The 21,971-nt window shown below is 38.4% G+C and overlaps 1 protein-coding gene across 3 annotated transcripts in view; it reads left to right on the top strand.

Moving 5' to 3' along the window:
- Nucleotides 1–584: 584 nt before the first annotated feature.
- The window catches only part of LNX1 (ligand of numb-protein X 1), a 187,994-nt gene continuing 166,607 nt past the window's right edge, over nucleotides 585–21,971 (top strand). For 2 of the 3 annotated variants that reach the window (XM_075195683.1, XM_075195662.1), the window contains exons 1-2: nucleotides 585–689; nucleotides 12,683–13,124. In XM_075195683.1, the coding sequence (XP_075051784.1) occupies nucleotides 12,730–13,124 (395 nt within the window). In that variant the 5' untranslated portion in view covers nucleotides 585–689; nucleotides 12,683–12,729. The remainder of the gene's footprint in view (nucleotides 690–12,682; nucleotides 13,125–21,971) is intronic. The other variant, XM_075195673.1, reaches the window with a different exon arrangement.

Here is a 21,971-nt window from a genome sequence, read left to right as displayed (position 1 = left end):
TAAATAATTTAATTTCTTCATTTCTATTCATTCCTTTACTAGCATCACAGTTATTTTAGTAGATATTTGTCTTGGTGAAAATATTGATAATTCTCCCTCAGTCCATAACATAAATCCTAGCGAATTATATGTTACTACGGTATAGACTGGATTATCAGCCTCTCACAACCCACTGGAGTATTTGGCATTGAACTACTGGATTCCTGCTATTACTGACCCCTGAATTTCTACAATTAAGCATATGTTACACTTGCATAACATCTTGGGAACATCACAAAATACTTTAGTGTAGGTGTATAACAATCATGTTAGTATTAGTAGGAATACTACTAATAATTATATATGTATTAGTATGTGTGTGTAAACATAAACCTACTATTGCATTCAGCATGTTTCTGCTCACTCAGTGAGCCATGACTAAGCTATCCAGGTAATCCCTCAGGTCTTTCCATGACCTGATCTACATATCATTAGCATGCAGCAGCAAGTCTGTGCCAGCAGGGTCGGGGCGTGGTCCGTGACGTCACCAAAGGTTTCGAGTGAATAAACCACCCAATTCATTTACAGGAAGAGTTGCAAAGTGTTTTCACCTTGTGACTGGGAGAACACCTCAATCCCGTACAAGCTATATACAGAACTATGGCTGCCTTAATACCAACACACAGCAGACCTGACTTCTGCACTTGAAGGTAAACAATTTAAATATTGCTGATTTACATTATGTATAACAAGTCCACATATTCTCAGTGTTGATATAAAGTGTGCTAGGGTGAAACTAGGCGTTTATAAAAAAAAAATGGAGCCAATGATGTTGTTTGGAGTGAGCCCATAAGTAGTGGTTGGTGTTTAGGAATCAGAGCTGCTAAGTGCAAACTTAAGTGTTTCAGCACTGCTTACAGGAGACCCCTGGGACAGGCTGAATCTCATACTCCTGTGAACTCAGGAACTATTGTCACTTGTTTTGTCCCCACACTAAAAGCAAAGGAGTCCCAGGTACTCTTATTAAAATGTTATAGCAATATTGGAAACAGAGTTTCTGATTAAAAAACAAAAAAAGGTTGAAAAGATAATAAAAAAAGGTCTACCATGACTTACATCTCTATGCTGCAGGTTGATATCTGTAATATAGCAACAGTCAGTGAGCCACAGGTTGTATTTCAAATGTGACAGGTTTCAGGCTACAACTGAGGAAATATTATATAAATTCTAGTGTAGTATCTAAACGTATGTATGCTAGTACTCCGTAGATTTGTATACAATATTGTAATAGGGTAAATGCATCCTCAATTTACAAATATTTGTTACGAAAGAAGACTCTATATAACAAAACTACACTATCAAATTACTTTAAATATATTGTGGCAGAGGATGAACCTTTTTACTTTTAATTGGTTACAAAATTCATCCATTTTATATGTGTATAAGTTGCTTGTCGAATTGTTCGTAACATTGTTATTTCTATATCTATGTAGATCCTTTATGTTTTGACCTTAGGATCTTCTGAGATCGTAAATACAGATATAAAGCAAACCCTCTGGTTTTATTGTAACATAGCTGAAAAGTGACCACTTAATTTTTTCTTTCTAAACAAAACGCAGCAATCTCACAGCTGTCAGCGTGACCTAAAGACGCAAAGATGTCTGTCAAATCTCCACCGCAAAGTGTCTCGCGGACGTTCCGGAGACACTTCACGGCTAATTGAATCTCCCCCGTTAGAGTTAACCTATGTTCAATTAATTAACTTGTATATAAAACAAGCTTTTTACATCAGTTAGTTAATTGAGCTCAGTTTAGAGCAGTAAAGGTGCCAAGGATGATATCTGTGCAACTTGGACGATGTGTTTAATTGTAGCAGCCAAGAAATATATTTACATCAGAAATGCACAAAGGAAGAGCACTAGTGATTGTGTTTGCGTGGGTTTCCTCCGGGTGCTCCGGTTTCCTCCCACACTCCAAAAACATACTAGTAGGTTGATTGGCTGGTATTAAATTGACCTTAGTCTCTCTCGGGATTTGTGTCTGTGTCTGTTAGGGAATGATGCAGGGACAGATGTGAGTTCTCTCTGCAGCGCTGCAGAATTAGTGGCGCTATATAAATAGCTGATGATGATGATTGGTAACAGACCAGTCTTTATGGATATCCTTGCTTAAGCACTAGTGTGTCATTCAGTGAATCAGTTGTCACATATACGATTAATCTTGCAATGTGGCCTGTGTACTTTTGCTTTTTGCGGTCTACAATTGACTGCTCATTTTTCTCACTTATCATCAACATTTCTATAACGCCAGCAAATTCCGTAGCGCTTTACAATTGGACTTCTGTGACATGTCATGCATAAAATTGAGAGCTATAGGAAGAAACTTTACAGCACCCAACGTGAAGCAAGAGTAGACAATGCTACAAAAATATGCTGTATACATAAATAGATTTATTGAAGATAATAATTAGGTGAACAACACCTAGCTTAACCAGATCAGCCATATAAACCTACATTCATATGAATACTGCATTGATGTATTGTAATTAGTTCATTTTTATGCTGCTTGGATACATGTTAAGAGCAGTATGTGTGTGGCATGTATGTAAACTAATTCCAGTACAGCTATCCACCTTGTATAATTCAAATATGTATTAATACAGGGTTAATGTGTTAACCCTACTAATATCACACACAGAAAACAACCACAACATTGTCACACTTTAAAAATATTAAATAAGTCTAGTATGTAATATAATCTGCTTTTTATTAATTAGATTTAATATAAGTTGTGAAGGTGCCAAAATTAATGGAGGGTGGACTCTCATGACTCTGAATAATGCCATGCATGGAACTAGACATAGCGTACAGAGGTGCAAGCTGCAGTTTAGCAACCTATATCAGCCAAATAGTGTAACTGCAATTACAAGCTGTACAATTACTGAGTAATTATTTGCTCAAGATAATGATTGGAGCTAGCCAGATATAGGTTTAGGAGTATCCAAAATAATACAACCAGTTATGGCCAGTAATGCAAAAACTAGATTTCGCCTTGGGGGACTGTTTATTATAATGAGCTTCAACGACTAGACATTGTGCGTATTTGAAGATGCTTTACATGAATCTGCAGAGCTTTTGTAAGGCAGATATTCTTTTTTAATGCCCCCTAGGAGGTGATGCACACTCTAGGCATATTTTCATAGAGAACACACAATACGTTGCCCAGGTAACCCAATGTGATTACAAAAAACAATGTTAGGACTTGGGTTGAAATAAAAGCATTCAGAATATCTCCTTACCGTCGATAGTTATACGATACTAGATCAGCGATAGCTCAATACTGGAAAATCTGGCCCCTCCACCCCTTTCTACAATCATATCCGAAATCCAGAGAATTTGTGTTATGGAAACCATTGGGTTTAAATATTCAACCTCCGTATCCTCCCCTCTGATTAAACGGAATCAATAGTTTGTCTACTTTTCTGATCACAGGGCTTCTTTACATCAACACAGCGAGTACCACAGTATCATCATATATTTATATAGCGCCACTAATTCCGCAGCGCTGTACAGATAACTCATTCACATCAGTCCCTGCCCCATTGGAGCTTACAGTCTAAATTCCCTAATATAGACACACACTCACACACAGACAGAGAGGGAGAGACTAGGGTTAATTTTTGATAGCAGCCACTTAACCTACCAGTATATTTTTGGAGTGTGGGAGGAAACCGGAGCACCTGGAGGAAACCCACGCAAACACAGGGAGAACATACAAACTCCACGCAGATAAGGCCATGGTCGGGAATTGAACTCATGACCCCAGTGCTGTGAGGCAGAAGTGCTAACCACTAGGCCACAGTACTACTTATTGTCAATTTTATGAGCTTTTCTTTGTCTCCTCTACAAGGTTAATGTGTTATATAATACCATACTGTATTTCCCTTCATTAACCTGTTATTTATCGTTCTAACCCCTTTTTTATGTACCCCCTTAATATAAAACAAAGACAGTTGTCAGCGCTTATTCTTAACACCGCATAACTGTGTGTCTAGCAAAATGAAAACATGAGGTATTAGTTCATATTTTGATCAAAAGATTTAAGCCTGCATCCCAACGTCAAGGGCACCTCATTATATGCAGGTCCTACACTGACCTATATGCTTTAAACACCATTAAAATGCAGTTAAAATCAAATGCACTCACCTCCCAGGTATAGGGGTTTACATCTAGCAAATGTGCCTTAAATAGGCTTCATGGACAACTGCTATGACAAAAAGGCAATATTTTGAAACAAAACCAGAGAAAAACAAGTCCACGCTCGGTATATCCCACATTATATATGGTACCAGCGGCGTGGCAATACAAATGCCCATATATATATATACAAAACAAAAAGACAGTTGTCAGCGCTTATCCTTTTACACTGCATATCTGTGTGTGTCTAGCAAAATTAAAACATGAGGTATTAGTTCATATTTTGATCAAAAGATTTAAGCCTGCATTCCAACGCCCAATCCCCTTAATAGTTGTTACTGTTTTTTCAAAATCTTTTACAAATTTTTCAATAAAAATGTATTGAGTTAAAAAGTTATATAATACATACATGATGCTCAAAGCATAGTATTTTAGAAGAAGGAGGAAAGGAAAAATTAAAGTTAGTGGTCCAAATGTGGTATAAATGTGATTGTAGGCAGTTGTTGGAATTGTGTTTTTCAGAAATTGCTCAAAGTGTGCTAAATCCATATACAGAGCATCTGATCAAATGGACAATGGCATTGTGGAACAGTTATCTACCTATTAAATGGTGGTGTAGCAGATTAGACTTGCCTGTGCCTAAAAAAACATTGTGACATCACATCTTTCTAGCATAAATGATTTGCAATGTCTCAATATAACAATATGTGCACAATACAGAATACAGTAAAAGTTCTTATGCCTTACAGTTACATTTAGTCTGGGCTAGTGTGTGGAGCCTGGTAGTGAGTCATTGTGTTTCATTGGAGTCCAGCATATTATCTATTGTTGGTTTGTTAGGAGTCTTTCCTTTTTGTTTGTTTACTGTACTTAGAGACGAGCAGCCTGCTTTATTCTGCAGTCTCTTATAGCTGTTGTATATGTTGCTTTATGCTATCTGAGCAGGTAATATTTAGCTGTATGAAGCTTAGGTCAGCCTGCAGGCACTTCACCATCTAGTGTATTGAAACATTTTCTGAAGAAGAATATCCTAAACCTTTTATCTGAAGCTGTATTGTTATACTGTACTTACTAAGGGGTAAGATTGTATTCATATAACTCGTGATAATATGAACAGTGGGACATCTTGTTAACGTTATACTGGAAATAATGAGTACTTAGGCTCTATCTGTATTAGTAGTAATAGCCCTAAAATTACAACAAATGTCCACCATATAACAGTAAAAGACAGACACACATACACAAGCATACATTTATTGGTTAAACCTGAACATAAATTCTGCCTACAATATTGGTGGAGATGATAATTGAATTTAAATGTGTAGCTTCTCCCATCACTCTTCATTGTTGTGGACAGTTGGAACCATCCAATGTTTATCAGTATCTACATGCCCATAATACTGTACTGTCTGAAGATGGCTTCTATGGACCCGTGTGTGCTGCCGGGCTCTGACTACTCAAACAGATCCTCATGCGGCCTTAGCATTGAACAGCCATATTTTGTCCATTTTGGCAACCCACATACGGAATGTCCGGGAGACTCCCGGTTGAGTAGGCCATGTTCCTGGATTCCGCAGACGTTCTTGCCAAGTGGGTGAATCGATGTGTCACCGTGCCTCGAATTGCATCTTCACACCTAACCCCCTTGCCCTTTGGACATCTTTTTGGAGGTCCAGAAAGTAAGCAAGTGTGAGATAGAGATGTTTTATGTGTGTATAAATACCTACTCTAATTATTTTGTATTCGGGTTAAGCTGGATAATGATGAGTGAATTGTGTACTGTGAGATTAGAGAATCCTCAAAACAGGTTTTTGTCTAATTGACCAGAAACCATAACTTGTTGCAGCACGTCTAAGAATGCAGACCGAGAGACGTTACCCCCAGCATGTTGGCTGATTGTCTCACATGAATATGTGTGCCCTACTTCAAATAAGAGCTTTTATTTTTCTTGTTTTCCATGTTATTTCCATCTTGGAGATAGTGAATCCCCCACCTCAAATACCCACCACGATAAAGCAGACCCCACATTTGGAAATATCCAAACACTATTGGCTGGAAAAGTGTAAGGTTTGTTAGATCCAACCCACTGTGTCCAGGTGCTAATTTGCACTTTGTTGCTGAACTTGCTTTTAACTGTAGATGAGGCCCAGTGTGTGTAGTAAAACTGAAACATGGTTTGTCGGTTTATGTTTGTGCTATTGATAGTCAGTCACCAAACCTCTCTCTCTGACACATATAGAACATGCAGTAGATTTCTGTCCTGGATACATGTAGTGGGTGAGTCTGACAAACTGATGGAAATCATGTTGTGCAAGGTTCTATCCTGGTACATGTGGCGTGTAAGTTTTTCCAATTAATTTGCTGACTCACAAGACAAACACAACCCTAGGAAAGGCTAATAATTTCTAGTTTAATTTGCATGAATGGAAAACAACAGGGTAGCACTACTGTATCCATTTGGCATAGCTAGGACAAAGCTACTGCGGGCAGACTGGTGAAACTGCTAACATGCCCAGTCCCAGAATTAAGGCTTCATAGGCAGCGCCGGTGCTAGGGTCCTTGGCGCCCTAGGCACAGTGTGAAAATCGGCGCCCCCCCCCCCTTTAAAAATCGGCGCCCCCTGTCAAAATTGGCGCTGCGCTTCCCTCCCCTCAGCTCCCCATGTCTTTCTTTAACTTACCTGCATGAAGCTGCTCCTCTCTGCTCTGTCTTCTCCCCTCCACTCACAGTCACTGTCGGGCCGTGATGATGACATCATCACGGCCTGTCACTGTCAGTGAGCGGAGGGGAGGAGACAGAGCAGAGAGGAGCAGCTTCATGCAGGTAAGATTCATAGCCCCTTCCCCCCCCCCCCCCCCCCCCCCCTCTCCTCCCCATGGATTTCCGTTTTAAATGACCATAGTCATTTTTTTTCTTTATTTCGAGGCGCCCTGCAGAGCCCGGGCCTGTTCATAGGTCTGAGACTGAAAACTATTATGGGTCTATTGTGACTGTCTCACTCTTTTTACTTGTTTGTTATTCTGTATAATTTATCACTGGGATTATAGCTTCAGCAGCTCTGTTTTGGCAAAATACTGTTAGTGTTTTATGTTATGTATAATGCTATTTTTGCAATGTTTTAACATATTCTTCTTTTTTTAAAGCGTGTTTAGATTAGGACCAGAGCATTTGTACTTCCATCTGTTCATACAGTCAGGTCCATATATATTTTGACATCGACACAATTCTCATATTTTGGGCTCTATACACCACCACAATGGATTTGAAATGAAACTAACAAGATGTGCTTTAAATGCAGACTTTCAGCTTTAATTTGAGGGAATTTACATTCAAATCAGGTGAACAGTGTAGGAATTACAACAGTTTCTATATGTGCCTCACACTTTTGAAGGGATCAGAAGTAATGGGACAAACTAAACAATCCTACATCAAACTTTCACTTTTTAATACTTTGTTGCAAATTCTTTGCAGTCAATTACAGCCTGAAGTCTGGAAGGCATAGACATCACCAGACGCTGGGTTTCATCCCTGGTGATGCTCTGCCAGGCCTCTACTGCAAATGTCTTCAGTTCCTGCTTGTTCTTGGGGCATTTTCCCTTCAGTTTTGTCTTCATCAAGTGAAATGCATGCTCAATCGGATTCAGGTCATGTGATTGACTTGGCCATTGCATAACATTCCACTTGTTAGCCTTAAAAACCTCTTTGGTTGCTTTTGCAGTATGCTTCGGGTCATTGTCCATCTGCACTGTGAAGCGCCGTCCAATGAGTTCTGAAGCATTTGACTGAATATGAGCAAATAATATTGCCCAAAACACTTCAGAATTCATCCTGCTGCTTTTTGTCTGCAGTCACATGATCCATAAATACAAGGGAACCAGTTCCATTGGCAGCCATACATGCCCACGCCATGACACTACCACCACCATGCTTCACTGATGAGGTGGTATGTTTTGGATCATGAGCAGTTCCTTTCCTTCTCCATACTCTCCTCTTCCCATCACTCTGGTACAAGTTGATCTTTGTCTCATCTATCCATAGGATGTTGTTCCAGAACTGTTATGGCTTTTTTAGATGTTGTTTGGCAAACTCTAATCTGGTCTTCCTGTTTTTGTGGCTCACAAATGTTTTACATCTTGTGGTGAACCCTCTATATTCACTCTTGTGAAGTCTTCTCTTGATTGTTGACTTTGACAGATATACACCTACCTCCTGGAGAGTGTTCTTGATTTGGCCAACTGTTGTGAAGGGGTTTTTCTTCACCAGAGAAAAAATTCTTCTGTCATCCACCACAGTTGTTTTTCGGGTCTTTTGGTGTTGCTGAGCTCTCAGGTGCGTTCTTTCTTTTTAAGGATGTTCCAAACAGTTAATTTGGCCACACCTAATGTTTTTGCTATCTCTCTGATGGGTTTGTTTTGATTTTTCAGCCTAATGATGGCTTGCTTTACTGATAGTGACAGCTCTTTGGATCTCATATTGAGAGTCGACAGCAACAGATTCCAAATGCAAATTACACACCTAAAATCAACTCCAGACCTTTTACCTGCTTAATTGATGATGAAATAACGAGGGAATAACCCACACATGTCCATGAAATAGCTTTGGAGTCGATTGTGCCATTACTTTTGGTCCCTTAAAAAGTGGGAGGCACATATAGAAACCGTTGTAATTCCAACACCATTCACCTGATTTGGATGTAAATTCCCTCAAATTAAAGCTGAAAGTCTGAAGTTAAAGCACATCTTGTTCGTTTCAAATCCACTGTGATGGTGTATAGAGACCAAAATATGAGAATTGTGTCGATGTCCCAATATTTATGGACCTGACTGTACATGTATAATTACTTGTCATGGCTAGAACAACCAGCAATGAATCGGACTATTAGAATGTTAATGACAATGCAGAGAATTTCAGGGATAAGTTTGTTGTTTCAGGGCTGTGTATGATGGAGCCAGCATCAAGCCATAAACTGAGAGTTAGATAGTGGAAGGAGCAAGACCCTCATGGTTGCAGAGCACATGTATTGGATCCTGGTGGAGCACACTTGCTGAGGCAGAGATATAGTATATACTGGGGCCTCAGGGAAGGAGTGTGACTTGCTGTCTAAGCCCATTCACCACTAATGCCCTCAGTGCATATCTGGGATCTCCTCTCCAAGGGGACCCCAAAGTAAATTACATTGGCTGAGGGGTCTTATTGTGAGAGGAGATTGGACTGATTTGATCTATTGTGAGAAGTCCTGCCCCCTACTGACCACTGTAATTTACTGGACAGGAGGTCAGGCTTGTCTGATTGTCTCTTTGAACCCTCAGGAGACATCTCAAAATGCCCTGCATATAGTTGTGTTAGGAACTTTAAAGGGGGAGGGGACAGATGGAAATTATATTTAATCTGAATATTGATCAACTTTAACAGCAACACGTGAAGTTGTTCAAACCGTTGCAGAAATATTGTGGTGTCAAGTGCTCTTCTGTATGAAACAAAGTTTATACCTCCAGTTTATACCTATAGTTGATTTAGATCATGCCTGTCCAACCTGCGGCCCTCCAGATGTTGTGAAACTACAAGTCCCAGCATGCCCTTCCAGCTATCAACAGGTTGTCTACTGGCAAAGCGTGCTGGGGCTTGTAGTTTCACAACACCTGGAGGGCCGCAGGTTGGACAGGCCTGATTTAGATGTTCATGATCAATATGGGTGTGGAAAAACGGGCAGTTATTACACAATTATAACTTAAGAAATCCACCGTTTCAAATATTAAAGTGTTATTGCAAATCAGGGTTCTGATAACAGTTGTCAACGGTAAACTTTGTAATTTCACAAAAGTCTTTGTTCCAGATTCAAACATCCAAAACTAGTACTATGGTACTTATCCGTCTTCCCCATTGTTTCTGACATTTGGTGACTGTTTGCTGTTCTGATAAACCATAATCTATCCTACAACAATGTTCAGATTTCTCATATCTTCATGACATCCTATGCACAGAAAAGGTCTATACCATATGCTGGAGCTGCTAATGAAGCAGCTTATATACTGCATCTGTCAGTGATTTGTGGAAGCATGCTTTGACAGATACCACAACATCCAGTAAGCAGAGAGGTAAAAAAAATAGTGTACTTCCCCTTGTAAACTGATTTGCTGTGGATGTCATTGAGAAGTCTATACGCTTATTTTCACATTAACATGAAATTGATTTTAAATTTGAATTAGACATGGTAAATATTAAGCTTTAAAATTATTGGCTAATGTAAAGAGCAAAATTCTATAGCTATGAATATTCATATTGTTGCATAAAATGTAACATTAATCAGACATTTGCCAAATCTAATCTGTAATCTAGCCAAACTGAAATGGTTAAAAGATTACTTTTGCTTCCTCTCACAATTGCTCCTGTATAAGAGTTTCTTTAGCTAGAGATAGACAGACATGTTTTGTGTCCTTCTTACTCTGTTTCTCATTGTGTGTATCAGGGCAGGCCGACACTGGCCCAGAATCAGATTCTTGTTTTTCCGGTAGAGCACTGGTAAATGACAAATGTTGTTGGCATTTTCTTTACATACGTTGAATAAGTTAACTAAATGTAGTGCATGTAACCTTATCATAACTTGATTATCTATTATTATTTATTTACAAGGCGCCACAGATTCCGTTGAGCCGGATACGGAAGCGTGTAACAAATAGATGAGGTAATGCACATAAGTAGCACAGATGAGTGTGAGTAATGCTATGGGGTCTCAGAGTGCAGCAGAAGACTTGACAGGACGTACAAGGGAATCAAACATTAGACAGACATGGGACAATAGGTAGAGAAGACCCTGCCTGCGAGAGCTTACATTCTAGAGGGAGGGGTAATGAGAGACAGTAGGACCAACTGGGATAAAATGGAGATGGGAGGTGAAGGAAGAGGAGGTGATGGATAAGTTGGTGAGGAGGTGTTAGGATAGGCGAGCTTGAAAAGGTGAATTTTGAGTGAGTGTATGAAGGACTGAGGGTTGGGAGAGAGTCGAGTGAGGAAGGGTAAGGAGTTCCAAAGAATGGGGGCAGCACGGCAGAAGTCTTGGAGGGCAAGCATGGGAGGAGGTAATGAGAGGTGAATTGAGAGGGAGGTCAGAGCGGAGTGGCCGGGTGGGTAAGAACCTCCAGACAAGGTCAGAGATGTAAGGGGCATACATTATTAGAATTTAAGTAAAAATAAATTAATCAAGAACTTACTAAAAATGTAATTTGTTGTTTTTCAAATTAAGATTTTTGGATTAATGATATTTGTGGTTTTTCACTTGTTAGTGTTAGCCATATTTAGAGAGTATAAGTATATACACTTTACAATAAGCGAGGTAAGCTGATCATACAGTGAACAACACACGGAACATACAATGAAATAAAGGGTGAGATGGAGTGAAACGTATAGCAGACATTAAGTGGGCCAGCTGCATAAATATCCCCGGAGATTAATCTTGTCTAATGCTCTACTAATGTCGTATCAACTGGACACGCACCGGTTTCTGTGAAGAGCTAAGATATACTGGGGTCCCTTTGAACACTAGTAAAATGCATATTGTTATAAAGTCTTGTATACCCGACATGATGTGTTTTGGGCATACTCTTCTGAGAGCAGATTATGTCATTGATGGAATGATGGTAAACTAGAAAATGTCAGGATATATTTAACTCCAATCCAATATCAGTCTCCTGCCAATAGAAAAACTGACCTTTGCAAGATCTCCCACTGTGCTTTTTCCTTCTAACACGTATGCTCCATCTTGTATGAAATGAGCTGATTTTAACATTCAACGAGTTGTTGTTTTTTTTGTAAATTAGGAGTGCACCTTTCTATTTTCCCTGATTTAATGCACAGACCAGATACTAAGATGTATTTCTTCTCTGGCACAAATCCCTGTGGTTATCATTACTGTCCTTTATTGTACCACATTATTCTTGAAATGGGAGCAATGCATTATTCCCGCTGTCTTACAATGGAGGGGAAAAAAAGAAAAATACATGCTTTATCTTTGTAGCCTTTATATTGGTATGTATGTTGCTTAAAAAAAGCTAAATACTCCCAATAACTAAAAGGAATGCTGTTCAGTTTAATGGCCAACTGTCCTCTTCTATTATGTTCCGTAAATTGACATATAATTAATCTTTGAAATGTTTTACAATACAACAAAATGCATTCCCGCCCACCTTCAGCTGTATTGAATAGTATTTTCTGTTGAATAGTACATAGCCTGCAGTTGTCACTGCTCTTACTGCAGTCTGAAATGGCTCATTTTATATAAAACAATCTTTATAGAACACAAAGCTAAGCGTGAGACCAGCGGGGATGTTCTACATTCCATCTAATGAAATGTTTGCACATCTTTCTGTAACTGTTGAATAATTCATTTCCCCCCAAAAAATGTTTTTAAGCAATGATTATATAAGGATTTTCCTATGAGAATCATAAATTAAAAGTAATTTTTCCCATTTTGCTTGTTTTAATATTTTGATCTTTTTATGTTTATACCCAAGGCAGCTTTGCCAACAGTCTCCTTGGAAAATTCAGGCATTTGGGCATTATGGAGTCTAGTGATGGGATTGAAATGTTGGACAATGACCTTCCTCTGCCTTTATGTACTGTGTGTGGGCAGCAGCATTCTGCGGAAGAAAACCATTTTTACACATACACTGAAGAAGTGGATGATGATCTAATTTGCCACATCTGTCTACATGCACTGATACAACCGCTGGACACTCCATGTGGTCATACTTACTGCACGCTTTGCCTCACTAACTTCCTACTTCATGAGAACTTTTGCCCCATGGACCGAAAACACGTCATGTTGCAGTCTTGCAAAAAGTCAACTGTGCTGGTAAAGAACTTGTTGGATAAACTTTTGGTTACCTGCCCTTTATCAGAATATTGTGAAGATGCCCTTCAACGATGTGACCTCGAGGATCACCTCCTAAACAGGTATGTCTCATTGTCTAACCCTTTCTGTAGTATAGTATCAATTCAAGTGATACCAAGGAATTACAAAATAATATCTTCTGAAGCAATGTTGTGTTTGGTAAGCAAAAGCATCCATTGTATTAAAGGTCATCTGTTGTCTAAACACAATTGAGCTAGCCATTTTGTAGGTTAAACCAATAAAATGTACTTGGAACTAGTATATAACTATTTTGGATGTTATGAGCCAGGACCAGAATTGTTGAGGAATTGTTTCTTCTGAATTAATAAGCTGCATTTCTTTAATATTGGTTCAGCAAGCAAAATGGCGGCTTCCACGATGTGTAAACTGGTGCGCTTTTTAAGTATAACAATATTTTAAAAGTAACACGCCTTGCTACTACTATGTTGCCTGTTTGTTTGTTGCATACTTAAGTATTTTTAATAAAGGGAAACAACTATATTGTCCTTGCCACTTGACTAACCTGTGCTAAAATTAGAGTATTGGAAAGCTCAGAGCACTTGACCAACCAGGAGCCAACAGAAACATTTGAACGTTGACAGAGCTACAGCAATCTTTAGACAATCGGAACATTTGCAAGTTTATAGAACTAGTCAAATCCTGTAGCCAGGGTTACATTTCTGATATTAAATGTAACAGGACACTCCAACAGTAATTATCAGTAAAATCTTAATAGTCATAATCTAAACTGGTGTTGAGATGTCTCTGCCTGAAACTGATCGATGCTTGTAGCCTGTCAGAACATTTACAGCACAACAATTAACAGACTCCACTCCCAATAGAAGGAACAACCAATTATGTTGGGGAAACATGCTTCCATGTGGCAAACATGATTAAATTTTCCCTTCAAGTTAAATCTTTGCTATGTGCAAGTTTATTTTTTCTTGCTTCCAGGGCAGGTAGGACTATATTTTTAGAACAGTTATTGCGTATTTTATAGAATTTTGATGAAAAGCTTCTGTAATATGCATAGTTTTCTGGATAAACAATGTATATTGTGTCACAAAATGATATTTGAAGAACGGACTTGTAAGCCCTGTTACCAAGAAATGAGAGCCTATTAACCTTGTGTTTTCTTCCTGCAAATCGCATATGCATGTTACAAGTAAGCTCTCCTTGTTGTCAGTTCATTTGTGCCATTACCTTAAACTTATTTAAGGATCCTTTTCCTAAATAGACTCCTGTGCAATATAAAATAAACATTACCTCATAGACAGCATTTTGCTTGTGTTTTTGGCTTGTAAATTGCTGACGATGAGGATGTGAGGCTGCCAAGTAGATAATATAGCAGTGTGTATACTTTGGTATGAACAAATTAAATATTAGTAAGGATTATCTCTAAAGAGAAAGATGAATGCTTACTAAATCAATGAGCCATAGAAGGATCTCTGTGTGGCTTGCATGTGGTTGTGTGTGAGTGCACTGTGTTAGGTAGGGTTTAACCATGGTTCATAGATTTTAGTTCAGAAAGAAGGGAGATGGTCCAAAAATGCCACCACGTGCTCAGTTTGTTGTAATGTTTGTGCAGTTCTACCTGGAATTGCCGTCAATATACATTTAGTGCTATTGGTGATATTTGACACCGTTGTTTGGTTATGGTTAAAAAAAAATAACTTGAAATGCATTCTTCTGTGCTGTAATTATTGAATATATACTGTATATTGTATATGTGGCTCGAATTCCCAACCATGGCCTTATATGTGAGTTTGTATGTTCTCCCCGTGTTTCCGTGGGTTTCCTCCAGGTGCTCCGGTTTCCTCCCACACTCCAAAAACATACTGGTAGGTTAATTGGCTGCTATCAAAAATTGACCCTAGTCTCTCTCGGTCTGTGTGTGTGTGTGTGTGTGTGTATGTTAGGGCATTTAAACTGTAAGCTCCAATGGGGAAGGGACTGATGTGAGTGAGTTTTCTGTACAGCGCTAAGGAATTGGTGGCGCTATATAAATAGATGATGATGATGATATGCAAGATGCTGCTGTACCGTAGGAGATTCCCCAAGAGTTTCTTCACTTCAGACTCTGTGGTTTTATTTGGCAGGATGCACAGCTGTACCAGAAGTGAGAGGTATGTTAGAGTTTATATATCCAATTCACTCTTACATGTGTTAATCACTGTCCTGACTTCCAGAACCATTAGAAGATCCAGGGTGTAAAAATGTCACATTTGGTGACAGATCTTTATAATGCCTTATTTGCAGGCTCTATAGTCTAGGCTGTTGCGTCTCTAAATTATTTAGTTGGTAAAACAGAATAATATACATCCATCCTCATAAAGTTACTCTTTGATCTAGTGTAAAGAATTGTGTGGAGAGGGGATGATGCTCTTACTTCATGAAAGTTTAGGGGGTTGGTGGTTGACTAGCAGGTAAATAAAATGGATAGGAGGGTGTGTAAGAGCAGGGGAAGATGGAACAGGAAAGGAGAGGGAAGTGATAGACTCCAAGGTGACCCATGTAAACTCCTTGATGTACATAGTGAGGCCGCTGCAAGTCACAATGGATTTATAGCAGCATCTATTGTTTCCAGGTCCCAAGTTTAGTTCTTGTAATCAAGGGTATACATTTATTTAACCAAAGGTACAGACTCTGAGATTTATCAAGGATTATTACAAATTTATATTGGAGAAAGTACACAACCTTTATTATAACTGATTGCATCACTACTACAAGGTAATTGGCATTAGATTATGACAATTAATTAATCATACCCCGCAGGCAGTAATTTCATGGCCCTTGAACAAAATAAAACATTTGCACCTCATTGCAACCCATCCAGGGGCAAACTATTTAGCTTTTCTGTGACACTCTGTCTGCCAGGAGACGGGTCATATTTTGTGCCTGATGGTATTGGGCTTTTTTATTTATTTTTTTTATTCAGCTCAAAGGTGTCATGACCTCATTGAAAGCTAACTGTAATGTCAAGTATTAAAAAGCTTTGACCCTAATGGAAAGTTACACCTGCCTGTCATTAATTGTTAATTAGATTCTAAGAGTATATCTAACAGCTCCACTTCTCTGTCTATTTACAAATGATGCTCATTGGAATCCAGTTGAACGTCAGGGGAACAGGTATAACAGCCCTATTATTCTTTTGACATCACTGGAGGTTTCAAACACAGCTATTGGCCCTGGGTGTTTGAAACCCCAGTGCTGTTAGAAGTATGTTGTCTGAGGGTTGATTCCCCTATTCTAGATCTCTGTTTACCAGTTACTGTAGAATATGTTGTATCTCTTTGCTGATGCGGAACAATGTGTATATAGAGATATCTTAACATCCCCAAATCAAAGATTTTTGCTTGCATTTGATACTCAATTGCCTTTCTACCTTATTATACCTACCCACAGACTTCTAGTCTAGTCTAATTTACAGAAACTTTCTATTCTACTCTAACTAGAGCAACTCAATAATTACTGAAAATTTCAGGTCAAATAAAAATATGCATTTGACTCTAACTCGTATACCATTCACAAACTAACTGTTATACAGTGCACTTATCCATGACCCCATGTACATTATACCTGTGATGTCCTATACACTCTGGGTGTCACAGCAAATGATAATGTTGGTCAGTCCTTCCATGAATCAATGCTTTTTGTTATTGTTTTTGCTGGTGGATAAATAATTCTATGATTTTGCTTATATTGGCTGTTTATTTGTAGCTGTTCTATTTTGTGGCAAAGAGTCTTTTGCCACAGACCATACAGATTGGAGGAAAGGGCAGAACTAATTGGGCTGTGACAATGGAGCAAGTGAGTGCCAAATGTGTCTCCATTCTTAAATCGGGAATGTTAGGAACTACATATGCCACAGAACCATTGTAAATAATATATTTTAGGTAGAATACACATTTCATATTTTAAATACGTTGTATTCTACAATAAGGAAATAAGTGGTTAGTAGTTTTGCATCTAAGTATAATTTAGGCCACTTGGTTACTTTGGGGTTACTTATGGCCAATGTTTCTATCTTTCATGTGGTTCATATGACACCAGAAAACATTTGATACAGTTGATGGATGTAAGTATTTCGCAATTGATCTAGGTCTATAAAAAAATTACTTTACTGGTTATGGCCTTGCTGAACACTTGTGATAAAAGCAAACACATCAAATCAATTACAGCAAAGCAGCTCTCCACCAAAGGATCTTTTTTGTATTGTGTGTAGAGCTAATTAAGAACACTGCTGGGTCCTGGCACACACATGTTAGCACATGGAAAGACAGTGTATAGGTCACCAAAGGTAAAAATCAGCTTTGTTATCCTGAAGTGACATTGTTCTCCAAAATACCAGATTACTCTGGATTCTGCTCCATCATTTCCCCCTTTAATGTTTTATATAATTGTCATTATATACATAATTAATGGGTACTAGTCAGTATAATCACTTGTAACGCATGTAATGTTATTGTTAGTGTTTTGGGAGATTATACCGTAGTGAAGTTATTTTAGATTGTATAGTTACAGATTAGTACTTTTCAGCATGTAATTGGCATAGTGACACTTCCAAAGTTTTTTTTTTTTTTTTTTTTTTTAAACTAGCTTGAAGTTCTATAATTTAGGATTTTTATTTTTTTTCATTTGAACCTTGTAGTAGTGCAGTTTACAGTATGGTCTATACATTGAGCATACACTTACAAAGTGCGTGGTGATACAACTACAGTAGCTTGAGGTACAGTCATACAACAGTAGGTTCCAAGTTTGGATAGAGGTATACAAAGGAGAGACAGGATAAGGGAGTGTGGTAAGAGGAATGGAGTAGGGGTTTGAGGCAAGGTTCAAGTGACTGCACACCCTATGGGGGAGCGAGTGGCCCAAGCATTTTGTGAAAAGAAAAGTGAGCAGTAATGCAACATAAAGATTAAAATAGGGGGGGGGGGAGTGCTTTAATGTGGATCAGCCAAGGGTGCCAGGTTTCAGAAACGCAGGAGGAGGAGGTATAGTCCTGTAGAGTATGAGCAAGTTATTCTATATTTTATACATACCAAATCCAGCGGAGGATTGAGAGCAGGAGCCTTAACACAGGGTAAAAGCAGAAAGGAGTGGAAGGGAAATAGCGGGAAAACCAAACCAAAAAGAGCTCAGTTCCCCAAAGTTGTATTGTAAAACAAAAAACATTTTTGTTTAATTGTATATTATGTAGAATTTTTATTGTTACATTTTCAAAAGTAGTTTTTAATTTGCAAAATTAACCTTTTGTGATTTGATGAAGGCTTTATAAACCAATGAACGATTCTTATGAAAAAAGTATAGAAGATTCCACAATATAAAAGCACAACTTTTTTTCATCTTCAGCTTGCAAAAACTGACATTCATAAAGAAGATTGTATTGTTTTGTAAATATTACTGCAGTTAGATCATTTTATTACTTTTTAAGAAAAAATTCAGCTAAATGAAGAAAATTAAAATAAAGAATGAAACTGTTCTCTTACACTGAATTGCAACTGTGGGTCCCGGAGTCGTTCTGACTGCTGTACTGCTTTTGCTATTATTGTATTAGTTGATGATGATATTATTATTATATCCTTTATAGTTCTGCTGCACTGTACTATCAGGGATGACAAAACAGAGGATTCCGTTAAACAGATGGTGAGAGATAGTAGCAAAACAAGACTGGATATTAAAAGACAAAGTGAAGGAAATTGGGGGAAAAAGAACTTGGTGGGTGCCATCTGCCTAGAAGATGTATTGAAATCTTAGAGAGCTTATTAATTTTCCTAAAGAACAGGTACAGATAGAAAGGGCCTACAACCTGGCTTTGTGGTGCTTCAACTGATAGAAGTAGCAGAGAAGAGGTGGATCCAGAGAAATAAACACTGAAGGAGTGGTTTGATAAGTAGGATGAGAACCAGGATAGGACAGTGTCCTAAAGGCCTGGGAATACAGCTTGGTTTTCCAACAGTGATGTACTTAAGTGCTCAGTTCAGTGTGGAGCATCCACACCGCTAGTTCACTATTGTTGACCATACAATGCAGTGAGAACAATGAGCGGTTGGTGATGTGAAGTGTTTTACACAGGAAAAAAACAAGACCGCACTGGCTCGGTACTCGGGTCCCCTAAGTTCGGATGTGTTCGGTTCTCGAGGAACCGAGCCAGAGCATCTTTAGTATGAACGGATGTACCCAGTTTCTACAGCGCCTAGAAGTCCCTATGCTTTAGCAATTTAAATGTGTTCTTTTTTCATATCTTTTATCTCTTTATATTTTGTTATATTTTCACCACCATAAACATATCTTTGAATCGGGTAAGACTTGAGAAAGATCTACGTATGCCGCTGTCTTTTTTTTTTTTTTTTTTATATTCCTGTACTGCAACTGTGAAATACAGTATGTATGTGAGATTTCTAACTGAGCCCATGGGGTTTTCTGACATCACACCATCAGTATCGGGGCTAGAGGGTTTCCACCCATGGAATATGGTCATGTTCAAATGAAAGCATTTTAAGTGCTGTCATTTGTGAAGGCTGATAAAATTCAACTGTAGAACTTGACCTCTGTTTCTTCTAGTATTCTGGTAGTCTTTCCTTATTGTGACTCTAATAATGCTCCCCTATTATTACACTGATAATGGAATACATATTTAACTAGGTGTGTCGCTCTTCCCTCTGCTGACATCACAAGGCCATTGTTAGCAATGTATGAATCTTGCATGAAATGCTTGTCAGCGCAATCATGTGGTCTTGGTATTTCAGCTCTAATGAGCAATAACGCAAGAACAGATCTCGGTATGAAGATCTAATCTGAAAAATATAGGGTAGACATAAAGAACACGTGCAAGAATGCAACTGGAAAAATATTTTGTATCCTAAAGGCACATGGCGATGGCTTACTATCTATGACTCAAATCCATTACCAGGCTATTTTTAGTTCCTCAGCCTGATTATTGTTATAAATGTATTCCAGCAATTCAAAATACACACTGAAAATCCTGCAGCCAGTCCCATTCAAATGTAATTTCACAAAGGATTAGCTTGTTACAAGAAACAGTTTGCATCCCTGAAAACCTATGACTCCTAAAATATATGCTTGGCTCCTAACATTTTATATCTCTTATGTTTTCTTCAATATCTATTCTCTTCCTAGTTTATTAAACCAGTTCTATAGGACCACTAGTGGCTGGCTGTAAAATGATTATTTCGGGAAGGATGGATTATGCATTTTACTATCTTTCTCAGTGAAAGAATGTTCCCCAAAGACTTGTGTTGAGGTCATTGCCGAGGCAATCTGGCTGCCTGTGTTTTCCTTGAAGATAACCAAAGAATGTTGACTAGTATCATGTCCTTGTTTATTAATGTGAACTCTTGGCATGAATTTGAATGTTTTCTATTACATTTAGTCAGATTTTGAGCAAGTATCTTTAAAATAAACTCATTTCCTTTAAAAACTGTAGAGATATTGTATGACCTAATAGGACTGACCTATTTATTCTTAATTTTTGTAAGTTTATAGCCCTCTCCTATTTATTGATGGCCAGTTTAGAAGTGCAAACTTGTAGTTTAAAAAGCCCACAAAATCTATTGTATTGTTCTACAGTACAGAATTATCATTTGATTATATTTACCCACTATTTTACAGCAGTAATTGCGATTAGTTACTCTCTTAGTACTCAGGGCCATCTTAACAACATTAAGGGCCCCTGGGCAAAGCAGTGCCGCAGGGCCCCTACCTCTCTCTCTATCTATATCTATATCTATATCTATATATATATATATATATTTATATTTGCAGGAATTTATTTTTTTTGCAGGATTATTTATTTTACTTAAGAGCCCTGCCTATGGGACCCACTTGCCTGTGGGGCCCCTGGGCACCTGCCCGTCGTGCCCAATGGAAAAGATGACCCTGTTCGTACTGTTTAGGTGTCCATATATAGAGCCCTCTCCTCTGGCTGCTTGACACTAAAGCTCTGCAGCTGGACATCTGTCAGATTTGAACTAGAGATGCTCACTGACCCCCGTGTTTTGGTTTTGGTTTTGGATCTGGATTACCTTCGGGTTTTGGTTTTACCAAAACCGCCCTTGCGTGTTTTGATTTTTGTTTTGTTTTGCTATTTTGTTTATTTTTTTTACAAAATTAATTTTTTGGGGCTAATATCACATAATTTAGGTATTTTGTACCTACAGTTTTATTAACCTCACTAATACTAATTTCCAGTCAATTTTGACCACCTCACAGGTCACAATAGTTTCATACACTTTCAAACAAAGACTGCAGCAGTTCTTGTCAGTAATAAGAAAAAGGCCATTGTCATGCCTGGGCATAAGCCCAAAAATAAACCTCTTATGTGTGCAATTATTTTTACACAAATCCTGACAACAGTTGTCTAGCCATTTGTAGCAATCTTAAAGCCACACTCAGTAGAGGTAGGGACCTTAATCATCTAGGATCCTGATCCATCTTACGGCATTTGAAGCGAGTTCATGGAAAGCTGTTGGGAAAATCAGAAACTTATGTTAAAAAAAATAAAAACAAGCGGTCCATCTACCTCCCTTCTCTCATCTAGATCCCAGCACCTGCAATCTACACCCCCAACACCTTCATCATCAATCTCCCCAGAAGTTATGGGAGTTAGTCCTGCATCCAAGTTCCTAATTTTAGATGACTCCTCCACTAACCATGATTCCTCTGAAGAATTTTTGAGCATTAGTCCTGCTGCTGCTGCTGCTTGGGGTGATCTTCAACCCAGATGAAGACTACTAGTAGTTTACAACAATTGGCTGTTAAACAATCCTTTGCTAGAGGAAGAAAGTAAGAAAACTGTCACCCAGTCGCAAAGCGGATCACAGACGCCATAGGGACTATGCTCGTATTAGATCTATGTCCAATGTCTACTATTAATGCAGCAGTTACTT

This window comes from Mixophyes fleayi, chromosome 1, assembly GCF_038048845.1.
Source record: "Mixophyes fleayi isolate aMixFle1 chromosome 1, aMixFle1.hap1, whole genome shotgun sequence".
Lineage (NCBI taxonomy): Eukaryota > Metazoa > Chordata > Amphibia > Anura > Limnodynastidae > Mixophyes > Mixophyes fleayi.
This window is presented reverse-complemented; position numbering and strand designations above follow the sequence as displayed.